The sequence below is a fragment of the Alosa sapidissima genome, chromosome 12 (assembly GCF_018492685.1).
Source record: "Alosa sapidissima isolate fAloSap1 chromosome 12, fAloSap1.pri, whole genome shotgun sequence".
NCBI classification, from domain to species: Eukaryota; Metazoa; Chordata; class Actinopteri; order Clupeiformes; family Clupeidae; genus Alosa; species Alosa sapidissima.
The window spans coordinates 27,823,721-27,841,139 of NC_055968.1; the positions used below are offsets into that span (position 1 = coordinate 27,823,721).

The 17,419-nt window shown below is 42.8% G+C and overlaps 1 protein-coding gene across 1 annotated transcript in view; it reads left to right on the top strand.

Annotated features, from left to right (window-relative positions):
• The window catches only part of inpp5d (inositol polyphosphate-5-phosphatase D), a 19,554-nt gene extending 2,385 nt beyond the window's left edge, over positions 1 to 17,169 (top strand). Inside the window, exons 3-27 of the mRNA XM_042057803.1 lie at positions 1,659 to 1,794; positions 2,317 to 2,476; positions 2,986 to 3,126; positions 3,292 to 3,382; positions 3,564 to 3,641; positions 3,791 to 3,868; positions 4,242 to 4,365; positions 4,520 to 4,626; positions 4,930 to 5,032; positions 5,506 to 5,702; positions 6,152 to 6,269; positions 6,768 to 6,864; positions 7,437 to 7,575; positions 8,078 to 8,186; positions 8,666 to 8,754; positions 9,182 to 9,263; positions 9,468 to 9,557; positions 9,761 to 9,871; positions 10,161 to 10,240; positions 11,045 to 11,132; positions 11,682 to 11,828; positions 12,105 to 12,165; positions 12,678 to 12,890; positions 14,093 to 14,589; positions 16,785 to 17,169. Of these exons, the coding sequence (XP_041913737.1) occupies positions 1,659 to 1,794; positions 2,317 to 2,476; positions 2,986 to 3,126; positions 3,292 to 3,382; positions 3,564 to 3,641; positions 3,791 to 3,868; positions 4,242 to 4,365; positions 4,520 to 4,626; positions 4,930 to 5,032; positions 5,506 to 5,702; positions 6,152 to 6,269; positions 6,768 to 6,864; positions 7,437 to 7,575; positions 8,078 to 8,186; positions 8,666 to 8,754; positions 9,182 to 9,263; positions 9,468 to 9,557; positions 9,761 to 9,871; positions 10,161 to 10,240; positions 11,045 to 11,132; positions 11,682 to 11,828; positions 12,105 to 12,165; positions 12,678 to 12,890; positions 14,093 to 14,589; positions 16,785 to 16,834 (3,186 nt within the window). The 3' untranslated portion in view covers positions 16,835 to 17,169. The remainder of the gene's footprint in view (positions 1 to 1,658; positions 1,795 to 2,316; positions 2,477 to 2,985; positions 3,127 to 3,291; positions 3,383 to 3,563; positions 3,642 to 3,790; positions 3,869 to 4,241; positions 4,366 to 4,519; positions 4,627 to 4,929; positions 5,033 to 5,505; positions 5,703 to 6,151; positions 6,270 to 6,767; positions 6,865 to 7,436; positions 7,576 to 8,077; positions 8,187 to 8,665; positions 8,755 to 9,181; positions 9,264 to 9,467; positions 9,558 to 9,760; positions 9,872 to 10,160; positions 10,241 to 11,044; positions 11,133 to 11,681; positions 11,829 to 12,104; positions 12,166 to 12,677; positions 12,891 to 14,092; positions 14,590 to 16,784) is intronic.
• Positions 17,170 to 17,419: the final 250 nt, after the last annotated feature.

Consider the following 17,419-nt stretch of genomic DNA (forward strand, 5'->3'; position numbering starts at 1 on the left):
CAACAAAACAAAACCATATTTCCTACAATCATTCTTTAAAACAAAAATAGTTCACTAAATGCCTGTACATTCAGTAAACTGCACGTTGATCAGCCAAAGTCACTTGCCACACATTAACCATCTGATTTGTTTAGCCAAGTGGACATGCATGTGTAACAGGACAGGGGCCTGCCTTGTGACAGCTGACTCTTCAGCTGCTCTATCTGCTTGGCCCCAGCAGTGTGTGGGCGTCTCGTTTCCCGAGTGTAGAACACTGTCTCATCTGCTCACGCTCTCTCTGCCCGCCTAGTCTGCTCGCGGCTAACGCTCACGACTCGTTAGCGCAACGTTGGCCGCCGCTGGCCGCTTTTGTTCAGAGGTCGACTTGACCAAAACTGAGGCCTCTTCATTGGCATGTGTACCGTAGACCATGCCAAACAGAGCTTCCACAGAAATGGTCCTTAATGGACAAGCATTGACCCTACGCAAATTTGTGTCTCAAAATGGCCGCCTTGAAGAGGCATTTTGGGTTAAAGGATCATTCAAAGCATTCAACCTAACATGGCTGACAATGACCTATCAAAAATTTCCTTGAACTACGTCCTGGTTAAATCCTCTGTCTTATTTCATTAGGTTCTTCCTCTTTAATTTTTTGTTGATTCTGCGACTCTCCATTTCTTAACTGCCCTTCAGTGTGGTTGGGAGAGGTTCCTCATGTCTTCTACAGGAACTGGAGTCTTTTTCAACTGAAGTGTCATATAATATGTTTGGTCAAATCTTCAACAAAAAGGCTTTCAACATTTTTCATGTGAGAATATCTTTCACAAGTGTGACAAAAAAGATTGTTTGTGTAATCTTTGACAACTTTCTCATTGACTGTTAGAGACTCAGAAAGGAGATGAAGTCAATGCTTCCTTGCTTTGTCCTTCACACATACAGTACATGTATAGGCAAAATAAGAAAAAACAGACATCAGGCTAGGGCTAAAAGATGACTCGAAATCAAGTCAAAATCACTATTTCAATTAATGCAATTAGCAAATTGCAAAGGCTGCATTTAATTGGTAATTGGTATTGCTTCATCACATGTATTGTATAGTGAATCTTGAAATTAAGCAATATTGCAATCGCAATATCAGTCAGAAGAATCACACTTAGATATTTCCCCCAAGTCATTCAGCTCTACTTCAGGCTAATCGACATCATACATTTGGACTCCAAGCCTTATACATTTGCTATGAATACATTTAGCGAGCAATTGTGAAAGTATAAGATGATTTTCTCACATTGCAACCTACCCCTGTTTAGACCTACTGGCCTTATACACTTGTGGATCAAAGACTTGCACATGAGCAGTCTACAATACAACACTCACACAGCATTCTGAGGAACTCAGTCAGGTGACCAGAGGATTAAGCCCCAAAGCCTTTGGAATACAGTGCATGGTGTCTGAACTACAGAACGATCATTTTGTTTTGATGGCTCAAGAAAAGAGCAAGCAACGACATTGTTGACAGAGTGTGCAAGAATAATGATAAGCAAGGCGTCTGCCTCCACTCTACAGTATAAGTAATGGTGTTTGTGTTGATACGTTTAAAAGTTAGATTGTGTCTCGTGTTTGCCACAGAGGTTTTAAGACTCTTTGTTCCTTCGGTGCCTTTATTCCTTTACTCACTTTAGGCCTCTGAGGGAGTGCCGATTCGTTTCTTCTCCATGCTGCCTGAGCTGGTGGAGGCCTACTACAAGGAAAACATGGGCCTTGTCACTCGCTTACAGTACCCTGTGCAAAAAGAGGAGGAACCGGAAGAGGAACCTGGTAAGAACTCTTTTGATCTAAAAGCATGGAGCCCGTTCTGAAATGCTTGCTGATGCTCTACACTTGCACAGTTTGAATGTTTCGTGTGAGGTAAACAGTATAATACTTCAAATACCAGTCAAGTCATGGGATTGCCTTTGAGTGTTAAGCGTTAGCTGTTTTACTGTGTGGTGACCCTTCTCTGCTCTGAAGTGTTTCTCCTTCACACCTCCCACGCATGAAGTGATAAATGTCACTCAGCCAAGGTTACAATCAGCCACATCCACACCCAGTCATGCACACATGCAAGCGTGTCCTCAAACACGCTTTACATCGCCTTTTACCAGATGAGCGCAGATATTTTTCATTTCAGAGCACTTTTACTTACTGTTCAAAAACTTTTGTTCCAAACTGACAATAAAACCATATTCACTCTTCTAACAATGTCTTTGCAACTTGCATGTTCAATAAGTAAGTGCATTCATTCTGGCTGATTTAAAAATGTCATCTCTCCTACCTCTCTGCTTCTGGACATCACCACAGAGCCAATGACCAGCCTGCCTCCACAGCTGCCCCCCAGGAACTTCGGCAGCTCCACATCTGTGAATGACACCAAGGAGGAGCCGCCTAAGGGGAGCGACCTCACCCGCCCCTCCATCTCAGAAACCTTCCTCCAGCGGCTGCAATATGTAGACATGGCCAGGTATCCCCATCTTCTTTAAAACGTGCAACGAAAAGGGGAGGCTGTTAGATCAACAGATTACATCCTAAAGCCAGACAAAACACAAGTTGCATGTGCACTGGCTACATCCACTGAATAATGTGCCACTTTGGGGATTTAAATTCTGTCACCATCTAGCCTGGGTTTTCCCATGCTAGTCACCATCTTTTTCTGTTTAAGATTTATTGTAATACAGAATGGCTGAATCTGCCACACGATTGGCCCTGGCCTACAGTGAATACCTGCTCTGACATGATTCAATTGCACACATAGGCCTACATTGGCTCAAACTAAATTGGCTATTACTAGCTATTCAGCTATATTCAGCTAATGATGTAAATGAGGAACGCCTTGTTGAGGCTTGAGTAGGCTAGTATTATGGTAAAAGATGTTGATGTATGGTCTGGGTAAGGCATAACCAGTGTGCGCCGGTCACTCTGTATTCTCATTAGGTCATCTGATTAGTCTATTTGTGTTCTGTTTATTGTCAGTATCCCCGAGGACCATCAAAAGTCTATTCTGGAGTACTTCCGTTGCAATATCGCCTTTGACGTAGAGCAGGTGCAGAACGGCAACCCCACCTTGCCAAATCTGAAGAAGCTTACCTTCCACATCTGCAAAAATCTTAACAGGTAGGCCTAACCCTCTTGTGAATTGTAATCTTGCAAAATACTGTACCTTTACACAAACAGAATGAAGCATATCTGATTTAAAGCCGCGATAAGCACAAGAAGTAGGCCTAGCACTAGCAGTTTAGCATGCATGCGTCCATAACTTTGCCCTTTCTCTGTGCGCAGTGAAATTAGCCGCACACTGCCCAGTCTGGACGCTCTTCAGAGGGTTATTGATCCGCCGATGTCACCTGGAGCTGGGAGACTGAGGAGTCAGGTGGGGGCAGCAATCACATCAAATTATAAAATGCTAATAACATGAACTAGTTGGTGTTAACATGGGGCAAGGGGATAGACTCCTGTCCTCTGGTTCAACATAAGGAAGCCTACATTGTTAAACAAATTTTCTTTAATATGCTGTAACATATGCATTAAAGTATATGGGTTTGTACTTTTAGCACTCTGCTGATCCAAGCCAGTCGGTGGCCTTCAAGCTTGAACAGCTGACTAAGTTACTGTACTCAATAGAGGATAAGGTAAATCCACATAAATTCATTTATCAGGTCTTACGTTAAAGTTATGAATATCCTTACAATGAGGTTAATACTGTACTCCCATATTTAATCTTCTACATTCTTTTAAATGAAATGTGTGTCCTAAATATCTTTTCTTGTTGATCTTCTAGACCAAAAATGCTGTGTTTGAGTCTGTTGGATATGATGGAGGTCACAGGAACTCGCTCATACCACCTGCCATATTTGAGGTGTGTGAAAAATATGCTAAATCATGTTCATATCGGGTGACATATTTCTACAATTACAATATTACGTATATGCCGTCAAGAGATGGAAAAGAGAAGACTAACATGACACATTTTATTAGTTGACCTTTTTGTGTCAGGGAAGTCCCTTAAAAAGATTGTTTTAAAGTTTCCCCATCCAAATCAGACAAAAATAACTCTCATCTGTTTGATAAATGTGTGACGCTGTGCCTCGCCATATGGTTTTGCCATTTATTCTTGAGATTTGCTTTATTAAACTGATTTTTTAACAAAATGATACAAGGTTGCTATAAAATTGCTGATAAAATATATCTGTGCAGTGAGATGATTCTGAACTCTTTTTTTGTGCCAACAGGTGAAATCAGAGTCAATAGGCCTTTCCACCAAAATGTTCCTAAAAGTGGATGTGGAGAGTGGGAAGTTGTTCCTCAAGAAATCCAAGGACGGGCCAGAAGACAAATACTTTACGCACATTAAAAGTAAGTTCTGTTTTTTTTTTTTTTTTTACTTTTTACTTTACTTACAGTTAAAAATATATCTATACAAATTAATTTGCATCGTTGTCTTTTTGTGTGGAAGGGTGTGAGTGTATATGGTCTCTGTTGCTGATTTTTACATTTTGTCATTTTGCAGTCTTGCAGTTAGTGAAGTCCCAGAAGGTGCACACCAAACTGGTGGTTGTGCTTGAGACTGAAAAAGAGAAGACACTGAGAAAGGAGTTTGTCTTTGATGACTCTAAGGTATATTAGTCCTAGAAGACATGGAGAGAAAGTGCTATGTGCCTCACTCTGTGTGGTGTCAGTGCTCTGTGTGGTGTCAGTGCTGTGTGGTGTCGGTGCTCAGTGTGTAGACTACTGGTATGGTTTTTACTGGTAAGTCTGTTTCCTTTCCATGTACATTCTCCCAGCAGAATGCGAACAGGCGATAACGTCGTGAGGTTTACACCGCTTACTAATCTGTACATTTTCCTTTCCATTCTATTGTGTCTGTGTGTGTGTGTGTGTGTGTGTGTGTGTGTGTGTGTGTGTGTGTGTGTGTTTCAGAAAAGAGAGGGCTTCTGCCAGCTTCTCCAGCAGATGAAGAACAAGCATTCAGGCAAAGCAGAGCCAGACATGATCACCATCTTCGTGGGCACCTGGAATATGGGTATATAATCACATTGATTATTGCTCTCCGTCAGTGGGATGCATATCTTTATGGAGAGATGTATAAACTGTGTATAGATGTTGACATAAAGTGTAGGTGAAATATAGTATAATATAATAAAGTATTGAAAAAATATTTGATGTAAAACATATTTATTATGACATCATAAATGATGCAATTAAGGGATGCATACGACTTCATGGTGTGATGACATCATGTTGTGTCTCATATCTTTTTGTACCTTCTATCAGTCAACTAATGGCTTACTTAGTTCTACTTAGTTCAGTCTATATACATAACGGAGGGCTTCCCAGATTTGTCTCTTTGATTACTTTGTTTACAATGCAAACCCAGGTGCACAACACTTTGTAATTGTGTTCTTGTTTTATATTGTAGCTTTGATTTGAATGTTCTGAGTCTAAGAAATGATCTGGGTTCTCTCTGAGGGATCTCTCATTGCTCTCTCACTGCAGGCAATGCCAATCCACCACACAACATCACATCCTGGTTCCAGTCCAAGGGCCAGGGGAGGACACGCGACGACACGGCCAATCAGATCCCTCATGACATCTACGTCATAGGCACACAGGAGGACCCGCTGGGGGAGAAGGAGTGGATGGACATAGTCAAGGGTGCACTGAGAGACATCACCAACATCAGCTTCAAGCAGGTCGGTGTTGGCCATTTCCGTCAAACATCCCTTCATCTATGTTACAGCCCAGTCTTGTACAGCACTTCACACGGTCAATGTGTGGCTACTGTAAAGACTGCAATGGGTGCATAGAGTGGTCAGAGCTATGAAGACCAGTCAGAGGGCCAGGGTTAGTGGTACACTAGTACTAACTCTGCTCAAGATGACTACAACACAAACTTAATCTACAGTCTTTAACTACAGTAATATTATATAGAGCATCTTACATATTTTTTCTTTAGTTATAAAGAAATTGTATACTGGTATGTGTTTACCTTTGTTCAGGCTTTTCTGTTTTCATCTATTTTGAATTTAGGAAAATGATTTCCTTTACGCAAAGTGAATAGTAGGCTATTTCCTAAACGACTGTGTTGCCAGTTTCGTCCAGTTCAGTAGTGCTGATGTGTCCTGTGTTGCTGTGGTGGCAGGTGGCAACCCAGACGCTGTGGAACATCAGAATCATCGTGCTGGCCAAGCCTGAGCATGAGAACCGCATTTCACACATCTTCTCAGATAGTGTCAAGACAGGCATTGCCAACGCTCTGGGTTAGTACTTGCTTTTTTTTTTGTACGTGTGACCAATCTTCTGCACCGTCTTCTCTCCCCGCTGCTGTGGTATATACACTTGTACCAATCTTCACCAGAGTGCCATTTGTAATCAGATAGTATCTATGCAAGCCTGCAGGGGTGCCGCTAGAAATTTTGGGCCCTATGAAAGAGTATTATGCTTGCGCCCCCCCCCCCCCCCCCCCCCCCTTCTCCCACACACACACACACACACACACACACACATACACACACCCAGTTATAATAATGTTGGTTATGTTCTGTGAAGGCCCTCTATCAGTGCAGGGCCCTTGGAATCCTCCCACGACCTTCTGATGCCCCCACTACTGTGTTATTACTCAGTATTTAGTCACCTTCTTTTGATTCATCGTCTGATTCATTTTCCACTGCCACCGCACTGTTGGTCCGAACACAAATTGTCCTGCCCCGTTCCTTTTTGCTGTCTTCTTGTTGACACTTTCTTGGTTGTGCTTTCAGGAAACAAGGGTGCTGTTGGGGTGTCGTTCATGTTCAATGGCACGTCCTTCGGGTTTGTTAATAGTCACTTGACCTCAGGAAGCGAGAAGAAACTCAGGTAGGTGTGACTCATAGCAAAGGTCATCTCTAATGACCTACTGAAGGTTTTGTGTTAGATAAAATAGAAATGGAAAATCTACAAGTGTAAATACACAACTCTAGTTTTAAAACAGTTAAATTTATCTAATGTGTCAACCACAAATGAGTCATACCCTGAATTCTTATGTTCTCGTTCTTGGAATTTGAAATGTAGGCCTATTGTGTGGCATGCATGAAGTGTAAAATAAAGAGTTGGAACTGTTAGAAGAATATAACTCTTTACCGAATATAACTTTACCGAGCAGTTTCGGTTCATGTTATATCCAGCATTATTACCACAGAGGTAAAATGCACTATCATATCTTTGAGCCCATCTGATTACCACAAAGTGTGGAAACCGTATTTGTATTTTTAAAACAACCTGCTCTGTGGCCTTCCTCTGTCTGCAACATTTTACTATTTCAATATAGTGCTCAAATAGACAGTTTTATTTATGTTAACAGTGCTACAACACATAAATGACTTAAGCATAAAGGTTGATCGGCGGACTTTTTTTGCACTCACTGATGCTATCTTCTTGTTCTCTGCCAGGCGAAACCAAAACTACACAAACATCCTACGCTTCTTGAACCTGGGTGATAAGAAGCTCAACCCCTTTGATATCACTCATCGCTTCACACATCTCTTCTGGCTGGGGGATCTCAATTACCGGATCGACCTGCCATCTACTGTAAGACCAATTTGCCCCCCTATTAAATGCCCCCCCCCCCCCACCCCCACCCCCACACACAAATCCTCTCTTTGTATGCCTCTGCAAGTTCCTATTAGCTGTACACAGCCACTTTTAGCAACCATTTAAAAACAGTGCCAGACGTGGCAGACAAATAGTCATTCCATGCTTTGCAACCTCAATGCATCGCCTTTTTCTCAGCCCAGCATGTATTCTTTAACAGCAGGGTTGACAAAAAAAATAACATTTAAGTGTTTGTGTTGTCTCTGTTCCATGGGTGGTCATCCCCTCTCAACTCTCTGACTCGTGAAAAAAAGGCTAAAACCTTAAGCTTCAAATAAAAGCAGCCTCTGTGGCCCTTAGTGGAGGCCTGCCCTGCATGCGCATTAAAACAGTAGGGCACGTTTCCCCCGTCTCCCTGCAAGCGGTTAAATTCAGCTGCTGCTGACATCACCCGGACAGGAAGAAAAGACTGCTTTGCATTGTTCACCCCCTTTTGCAGGAAGCGGAGGCCATTGTGGCCAAGATCAAACAGCAGCAGTACCAGGAACTCCTAAGGAGCGACCAGCTCACCATGGAACGCAACGAGGCCAAGGTCTTTTTGCACTATGGTGAGAAGAATGACAGAGACACACACACAGAGAAAAAGAGGAGAGAAAGCCTATTAAAGACACACAGACTCAAAGAATGCACTTTCACTTTAACCACATGTGAAACCCCCAACCAGCTATTTATAAATTCAGCTCTACAATCTGTCTGATAATTCCTTGAACAAAGTCTGGGACCTGTACTGGTGTATGTATGCAAACACCCTAGAATGCAAACACCGTAGAAGTAAGCTCTTGTTGGTTAATACAATGGCACTCATTTGCATCTTTTCTGTATGTGCAAACATGCAAAAAGATGCAGATGAAGTTCTTCAGTACCACAGAAATGCACCACATTTTCACACGTGTCTTGATGGAAAGGGTTGTAAACGTAAAGTGCTTTATTGAGAGAAACTGATTGGGAATGAATATACTACTAAAACCAAGATAACCTAATTTTCATGTCTGGCCACTCTAAATAGTGTCATGTTTTTGTCTTTCAGAGGAGGAAGAAATCACTTTTGCACCCACGTATCGCTTTGAGAGAGAGACACGGGAGAAATATGCCTACACGAAGGCCAAAGCCACCGGGGTAAACTCAGTGCTCTTTTCCACTTCAACAAAACAAATTATTTTCATAAATGAATAAATCATTGTCATCACTATTAATGTTTGAATATCTTAAACATATTCAAACATTAATAATTCAAAATACAGCCTATAACATGCCATGCAACCCAAAGAAAAATGCAGGTATTCAGCTTCCTAATATTTATTTAAGACTTGTATCCTCATTGGGGCTTCATAAAATGACTTGTGATATCTAGTATGGAGATGGCCTATGATTTCCTGCTGAGGGATTCAGTGGGGCTGGGTGCAGGTGGGGCAGACTGGCGTGTGGTGCTTGTGTGCTCCACCCTGTGGAGGCTTTGGAAGGCTCACAAAGACCCAGTACCCTTTTTGAGCACGGTCTCGGAGAGACTCACTTCCTCCCACTCTCTTGTCTCTGTTGCCCACAGACAAAATACAACCTCCCCTCCTGGTGCGACCGCGTGCTGCGCAAGTCCTACCCCCTGGTGCATGTGGTCTGTCACTCCTACGGTGAGTCCATATTACAGCCAAATCTCCCACGGGTGACCCTCCGAGTCTCTGCATTCGTTAGGGGGCAGTTTTGGTTTGGGATCACATGCGTTTTTGCTTCGCAAATGTGTGAAGAGCTAGATTGCCCATGTTTATCTTATATTATTATATTATATTTATCCTCTTTAATCTAACATGTGCGGTGCACCACCTGTTCAACCGTAGGCTGCACCAATGATATCATGACCAGTGACCACTCGCCAGTCTTTGCAACGTTCGATGTCGGTGTGGCTTCTCAGTTCATCTCCAAAAATGGTAAAGTGCATCTCCTCACTAAACAAGATCTAGAATTTAAGCCTGTTTTTTTTTAATGAGAGTATGCCAGGAAATCATAATTCTTCGAATCACCATCATATTTCCAGTGAATGTGTATGTGTGTGTGTGTGTGTGTGTGTGTGTGTGTGTGTGTGTGTGTGTGTGTGTGTGTGTGTGTGTGAATGTGCACCAACTTTACCTAGACCCCACCAAGGATACTCAGGGAGTGATTAAGTTCATGAACTGCGTCGCCAACCTCATGACGAAGTCCAAGACCAAGTTCTTCATTGAGTTTCATTCCAGCTGTCTCGAAAGTAAGGCCTCCGCTCTGACATGTGTGATGTAGATAGATAGATAGATAGATAGATAGATAGATAGATAGATAGATAGATAGATAGGTATATTGATCCCCAAGGGGAAATTCAGGGCCTCAGTAGCATACAGACATCACACACAACATGCACGTACAGCAGAAAAAGTAATATAAGTATATACATATAAAAAACTTCAATATAGAGACAGTAGAAAATAAAAAATACTAAAATATAAAATACTAAAACTACTAAAAAACTAGACTAGCCGTGTAAATGTGTTTCCTTATAGAGTTTGTAAAGAGCCCGGAGGGGGAGAATCAGGACTATGCAGAGGGCTCCATCAAAGTGCGCTTTGGAAATCAAGTGGAGGTAATTAAGGCACTTGAATGCATGCACTTGAATGTACTTTAGCTGGTTGGCAGTCTGACATGACGTAAGTAGAGAAGTGCAATTAATCAAAATCACATTTCAGTTTCAATTATGACCTCCAACAATTAGGAAAACAGCATAATTGAGTTACAACAATTATTTTGCCGCATTATGATGCTCTCGTTCCTGAGTTATGAATCCAGCACACCGATATGCTTTACAGCTGTAGCTGATATATTCCTCATCATAAGTTGTTCTCTTAGTCCAAATGGTGGTCAAAAACAGTTTAAAATCCCTGTTCTAGCTCGTTGTAACATGATACGCTGTCACTCTAATTATTTAATGTTTGTGATGACACATGAACATGGCGCTTATAAGAATGTTGCAATACCTATGAAGGTGTTGTGTCCTCTTCATGGCCTTATGAATCCTTTTGTCAACCCAGCAATACAGAATGTTGCTGTGACTGTAGAGTGCATTGTTTGGGAATTTTGGGCCCTTGCTTTTGCTCTAACACTAAGCCTAATGCTATGGGCTTAGTGTCAGCATGGGTTTAAAAGTGTAAGGGTCATACATTAATGTTCAGGAAGTATGTATTGTCCACTGATAAAGAGAGACATTCACTCTGAACAGGGGTGAACAGGGTCGGACTCAGGAGCCCTGCTCTCTATAACAATTACACAAGCGTACTGAAAGTCTGACGTGTGCAGTTTACTTCTCCGTCCCCTGCATCTTGTCCACATCTGTTGTTTTGTGATAAGTATTCTGGGAGTGTGTATAATTCCACTCCCTGTCATTGGTCAGCTCATTCCCATCATCGCTGACCCGGAGTACCTGCTAGATCAGCACATCCTGATCAGCATCAAGTCCACAGACTGTGACGAGTCGTATGGTGAGTGACCACAGCCATGGTGTGTGTGTGTATGGGGGAGTTGGGAGAGATTTTGGTGTAAGGCCTAAGGGTGTGTGAGGTATAAAGGGTTAATGACTGGTGACGTAAGGATGACTGATATCTTGCTAAGGGTTTTTGACCTACTTGTATCTGTTTGTGAGACAGTGGCAGGACAGTGCTTATTACGTTAGTAGTGATAAGCTTACCTATCCTTCAATGAATTTTATTCAGCAATGCTGATGAAAATAGAACTGAATTGAAATCTATATGGTGACAGTGAAAGGGTTCGAAGGTGGTGTGTGCACTACACTCATGTTGGTGCCTATGTGAGGCCTAGATACTAAAGAAGAGCTTGATTTGCTAAAACATGAAACAAACATTAGCATAGGGCTGCAACTCAAACTACAGCAAAGAGCATCTCAAGGATGACCATCATGGCTTATTTCTATTCTTGCTCCGTACACTAAGCCTTTGGATGCATAGATCTCTCAGTCCAATCTGCCCGTACAGTAGGCTTGGAATGGACGCATGTTGTTTTTGACTCCTCAGGTGAGGGCTGTGTGGCGCTGCGTGCGGCGGAGAGTGCCTACACGGAGTTCCACGTCACACTGACCCATCACGGGGAGCGCACGGGGACACTGTCCGGCGGCATACAGGTCCATACCTCAGAGGGCAAACAGACCGAGAAGCTGTACGGTGGGTAACCTTGTAACCACACACACACACACACACACACACTTCCACACACAGTGCAAACACCCACATGCCTACACCTCAATAGTCACGTAGGCCTTATTATTTTAATGCTCACAATGGGAATCTCACAATGTCCTTTGAGAATCATATCTTTTGTGGGAGCTTGGATGATTCCTCCATTGCCCTCTTTCAGAATCTAGTGACCCATGGTGTGAATATCAAAGGGTCACCGTTCAGACATTTGATTTAACATGGATATTCATCCTGTGCTTTCAGACTTTGTCAAGGTGGAGAGAGATGACTCAGGAGCTCCCCGAGGCAAAGGGGATTACACCAGGTGAGACTCAATGGCTTCTCCTGTCCTCTCTTTCCTTCAGTTTCTGTAACCATCCAGTGCTATTCTGTCAGTGTAAAGGTCTGGATTTCTCTACACTAATAACTTTAATCTTTTGCTACCTCGTGCAGTCCTTTTCTAAGGGTTACAGAGATCTACAGATTTTTTTTGTTGCTATTTAAACATTTCAAACCAGTGGGTGCTTTCTGTTGTGACAAATCCCTGTATTCATGCCTCTGTACCCACTTGCTGTCATAAAGACTTTTGTCTTAAACAAGTGAGCTAACTAGCTAACAGTCCATCAGTCTTTCATGGCAAACATATACCACACTTTGTGCTAGCAACTACTGTAATAATCTACATAGTGAGAATCCTTTGTGGATATATCCCTTTATAAGACTGTGCAGCATCAACATTTAAGTGTTAAGAAGATTTGCCAAATTAAAGACATACATGCTTCATGAATCCTACACATTAGTGCTGTAAGAATTAGCCTCTGAGTGCCTCTCCTACAGGTCAATGATGAGTGCTGCGGACATCAGCAACCCCAGCTACATGGGGGTGGGCTACAAGAGCCAGGTGGACAAGGGCTGGAGCTACAGCATGCCTGAGAAAAAAGGCAGTGCCTACTCGCATTGCTCCAAGGACTCCAGTGTCGGGAACGTCTCCCCAAAAAAGACCTATGAGCACGGTGTGCGCAGTCCCACGGGCAAGGCCTGTGAGCCTGGGTGAGTACATTTGATTGGCTGATACCATGGTATTTATCCACTGTAGACATTCTTAGACTGTCCCTTGCTATAATGATCAGTGACATGATTTAATGCCCTTATCTGTTTCTTAGGAAGTGATGCAATAATGAGCCGATAATTCTGTTTCTATGTCTAACTGGGCCCAGAGAGGCTCATTTTTACCATAGACAGGAAAGGCTGTCACACACAGCCGGAAATGCGACAGTCAAACGCGACGGTGGAATTTTGTTAGGCGCTTTACTACACACGCTACTGGCAACGCCATCACCCATCGATTCAGTGGAGATACACTGACCAGACAGCTGTTTTCTATTATGATGTATCGAAATTGCCCGGAAAAATAGAAAGGGGCCGATTAGAGCGATGGGATGGCGACAGTCGCCCCGTCATTCCACTTGCTGTGTGTGCTTCCCCATTCACTTCAATAGATCAGGTTTATAGGCCAAGTATACTTGCATAGACAAGGAATTTGGTCTCTGCATTTATCACTTCCGTGAATTAGTGAAAAACACAGCACACAGTGAAAACACACTGAGGTGAAGCACACCATGAGCACAATTCAATTTATTCAATTTTGCCAGTCGCCTGCCATAAATAGCCGTCGCGTTGCCGGCCGTGTGTGTAGGCCTTTAAAGAAAGTGTTTTTCTCTAGCTGTTCAGAATAGACAAAATTGAACAAAAATGTTCACTCACCTCTGCCTCAACCTCCTAAAATCCTACTTTTCATGGAGACCTGGACTTTACTCTTGATTATACCATCTGGCTGCACAGCTACACTAATTAGTCCATCAGAGATAAGCAATCTTTTTTACCCTCACTCAAAAGGAGGCGATGGAGAAAAGTTTCCCACATTGTGAAAACAGGTTGGGTGCGCTAGTAAACGTTTTAGTCGAAAGAGCGGTAGAATACGGAATCGACTTGTGGTGGCCTCAGACTTAGAAGTAGAATGTGTTGATTTTCTTGGGTTAGAGTTGTTCATTTTCTGTTCCCTTCTACTTTTAAGTGTTGTTTTCCAACCCTACTGTAGTCTTGTGACTTCTCCAGAAGCCTGCCTGCTGGAATGAAAAGTGTGACTTCCTTTCTTCCAAAGATCAGCTGTTGTGTTCTTAGTAAGGTACCTTCTGGAATCGTGTGTTTCCTGTTCCTCTGTCCTGATTTATTCCTCTTATTCGTGTACCTAGTAAACCCGAGGATGACATACCAGCAGAAATGTTCGACAATCCTCTGTACGGCTCCATGACCTCCCGAGGGGGAAAAGACGCAGACGCTCCCCCGCCGCGCAAGGGAGACCACCTCTCCCCTCCGGAGGCCATCTTCACCTTCCCCAAGCCCTCTGAAGGTTGGGGAGACTCCTCGGACCGGGCACCGCCCACGCCCTCGCCCCGCAACCGCTCCTACACCTACTCCGACACCAAGCCGCAGCCGTCCTCCGTCACGTCCACCGCGTCCACCACATCTGCCCCCAGCGGTGGGGGCCTGCAGCCTCAGTCCTACACCAAGAAGCCCGTGGTGCCCTCGCGCTCCGAGGGGGGCATGGGCATGGCGGCCAGGCCTCCTCTGCCCATGAAGGGCCAGGCGGGGGCCCCTCAGTTCAAGCCCAGGGACTATAGGGACAGCTCGGAGCTGCCCAACAAGCTACGCGGGCCCAGCAGGCCCAGCCCGCCCATCCCCAAAGAAGGTAGGAAGAGTTACGTCTGTCCTGACTTTAGAAGACCTCCATCTTCATATAATTTAAGCGACCTTGGGTATCCTGAAAGGTATTTAGTCACGATAAGTCGAGCAACGAGTAAGAATGAACAGGTATGATAAGGGATCAGATTCCAAAAATAATTCAGTGGAAATGCATGGATTCCAGTTGCTGCTACTGGAAGAAACTGGAATCCATGCATTTCCACTGAATTATTTTTGGAATCTGATCCCTTATCATACCTGTTCATTCTTACTCGTTGCTCGACTTATCGTGACTAAATTCAAGATGGCTGAAAACGCTAAACTTCGTGAAGATACTGTCTGTATAAATCGTCTTGTAAGTAAACTACCAGTGCTTTTTCAAAGTTCTCAATGTCTCGTTTTAAATGTCAGGGCCCTCGGAAGTCTACCAATGAAGTGTGGAGATACATTGAGCCTTGTAAATGGGTGTAAAACAGTGATTTATTTGCATGGCTAGCCCAATGCCGAAGCACCACTATTGAAAAAGCTGTTGGTAGCATCGGCTAACTAGCGCCAGATTTTGGAGTGCAGGGGACAAGCCGAGATGGGCTATGAGACATACGTTCACACTCGGTATCATGTTTCAATACACTTTAGGTCAATATCACACCGGAATTCTCCTTTAATAGTGAATTATTGTAGTGAGGACATTTATTTTGAAACAGTTGTGGGCAGAGGAAATAGTAGTCTTAAGAGAGCCAGATTGTATGCTGAAAGCCTGAGACAGAGTATATAGTTTAAAAGTTGAATGTAGATAGTGTAATGGATGTTGATAGACAGAAAGTTGAATGGATGTTGATAGGCAGATTGTTTAATGGATGTTGATGGATAGTTTAATGGGTGGATGAGTGAATGGTTTGAAGAGGATGAATGGATAGAAAGTTGGATGGAATGTGCCTTATATCCTTGTAGAATGAAGAGAGTTGGCCTAGTTAAGCAGAAAGCAGTTGATACAGGTGCAATCAGTTCAACTGGCCCTTTGATGGTCCTAGTTGAGCAGCTGGAAGTTGATACAGGTGCAAATCAAGTTAATTAGTCCATTGTGATGTCATAGTGCTAATGTAAAGTCTACGGGGAAAAATAAGCTTGTTTTTTATTAATATCTCAAAAGGTATAAAGTTTACAAAAGTGAAAAATACATTCCTCGAGTCTCCTTTTCAAGACCTACGTTACAAAGTTTGAACAAAGTTTCTACGTTAAGCGGTTGAAGCTGAATTAGACGCAGAAATTTGGTGGGAAGAATAAGAAGAAGAAGAAGAAGAAGAAGAAGAAGAAAAAGAAGAAGACTTCGGATAACAGAACAGTGCATTTTCATGCACTGTAATGAGTGGATATGGGATGGGTTGACATGACCCCTTGAGACCAACATCTGAAAAACGTTGGTCATCCTAGGCCCTACGGTTCTTGAGATACACAGAAAACTGTTTTCGGCCTACCCTCCTTTCGGGGGGCCTGGTGCAGCGGGTGGGCGACGGATCAAAACAATGGTTCTGTATTATACTTGCGGGGCTACATGCCCACCAAGTTTCGTGCAGCCCGGTCTTTCTGTGTCATGGGAAAGCACAAAATTACTGAAGAAGAAAAAAAAATGTTAAAAAAAATCCGGAAGAAAAAAATAACTCTGACTAAACCTATCATCGTAATAAGACGTGAATGATAATGTATTAAATCTCTTGTGACATTGCGGAGCTATGACACTTGATGAATCTTTCATTTCTCTTTCAGCAGTAATAAAAAATTAATCTAATGTAAATCACAAGATTAGCATATAATATACATCAGTGAAATGCCTCACACTGTCATCTCTGAAACTAGTGCTAGAGTGAATTTAAAAGCATTTGGTTTGACTCAGACATGTTTATAAATCATAATGGGGTGGTGTGCTGAAGGGTCAAGCTGTGTGAAAATCAGTAATCATTTATAAGAACTGTGAGAGGATGTTATTTTGAAACCTTTCTTCCACTGAATACTGTATAGACTTGAATAGCCTGTAATAGCTTTAAACGTACACAATTGCTTTCAAGCTGCATGTATTCCATGTATTTGTGTGATCAATGTCCACAAGCTGCTGTTTCTTCTTGATTCCACATAGTGAAGTATCACTGTAGATCAGCTCGCTATCAGTTAATCTTCACCCTCCTCCTCTCCTCATTTTCTTTGCAGCACATCACGAGCTGCCCCCAGCTCAGAAGATGGGACGACCAATGAAATGACCACAAGTGCCACGTGCTGTTCCTCGCTCCATATTGGAATCATGGACAAAATGTGTTTCCACGAGGACGAAGCACAAACCTATGTATCACTGTATACATGGCACTGCAAGTTCCAGTTGCTGTTACACTTCCAAGACATTTGGCCTAAATGCATGAACAGACAACGTGCGCTATTTGTTTTAACCTTTATGCCTTAAGCCATAGCCAGCCTTCAGCTCTGTTGGAGTCTTCCGTTGCCTTCATGTTGACCGTTTAACTAGTCCTGTGCTGATTGCCACCATGTTGCTTTGTGGAAGGATTGCGAAATAAAAGTGTGTTTAAGTGGAATCTCTAAATCCAATGCCTCCATTTTGCTGCTCTTATTTCTTCATTGTATGTGCCTTCTTATTTTTACTTTTTATATTGTTTACTTGAATGTTATGTTTGTCTGTGGACCTAATTGGTAAAATATGTCTTGTCTCCACCATGGGATAGTAGGAAACGCAATTTCGCGATCTCTTTGTATGTCTTGACATGTGAAGAAATTGACAATAAAGCAGACTTTGACTTTGACTTTGACTCAAGTTGGTTGTGATGAATCAGAAA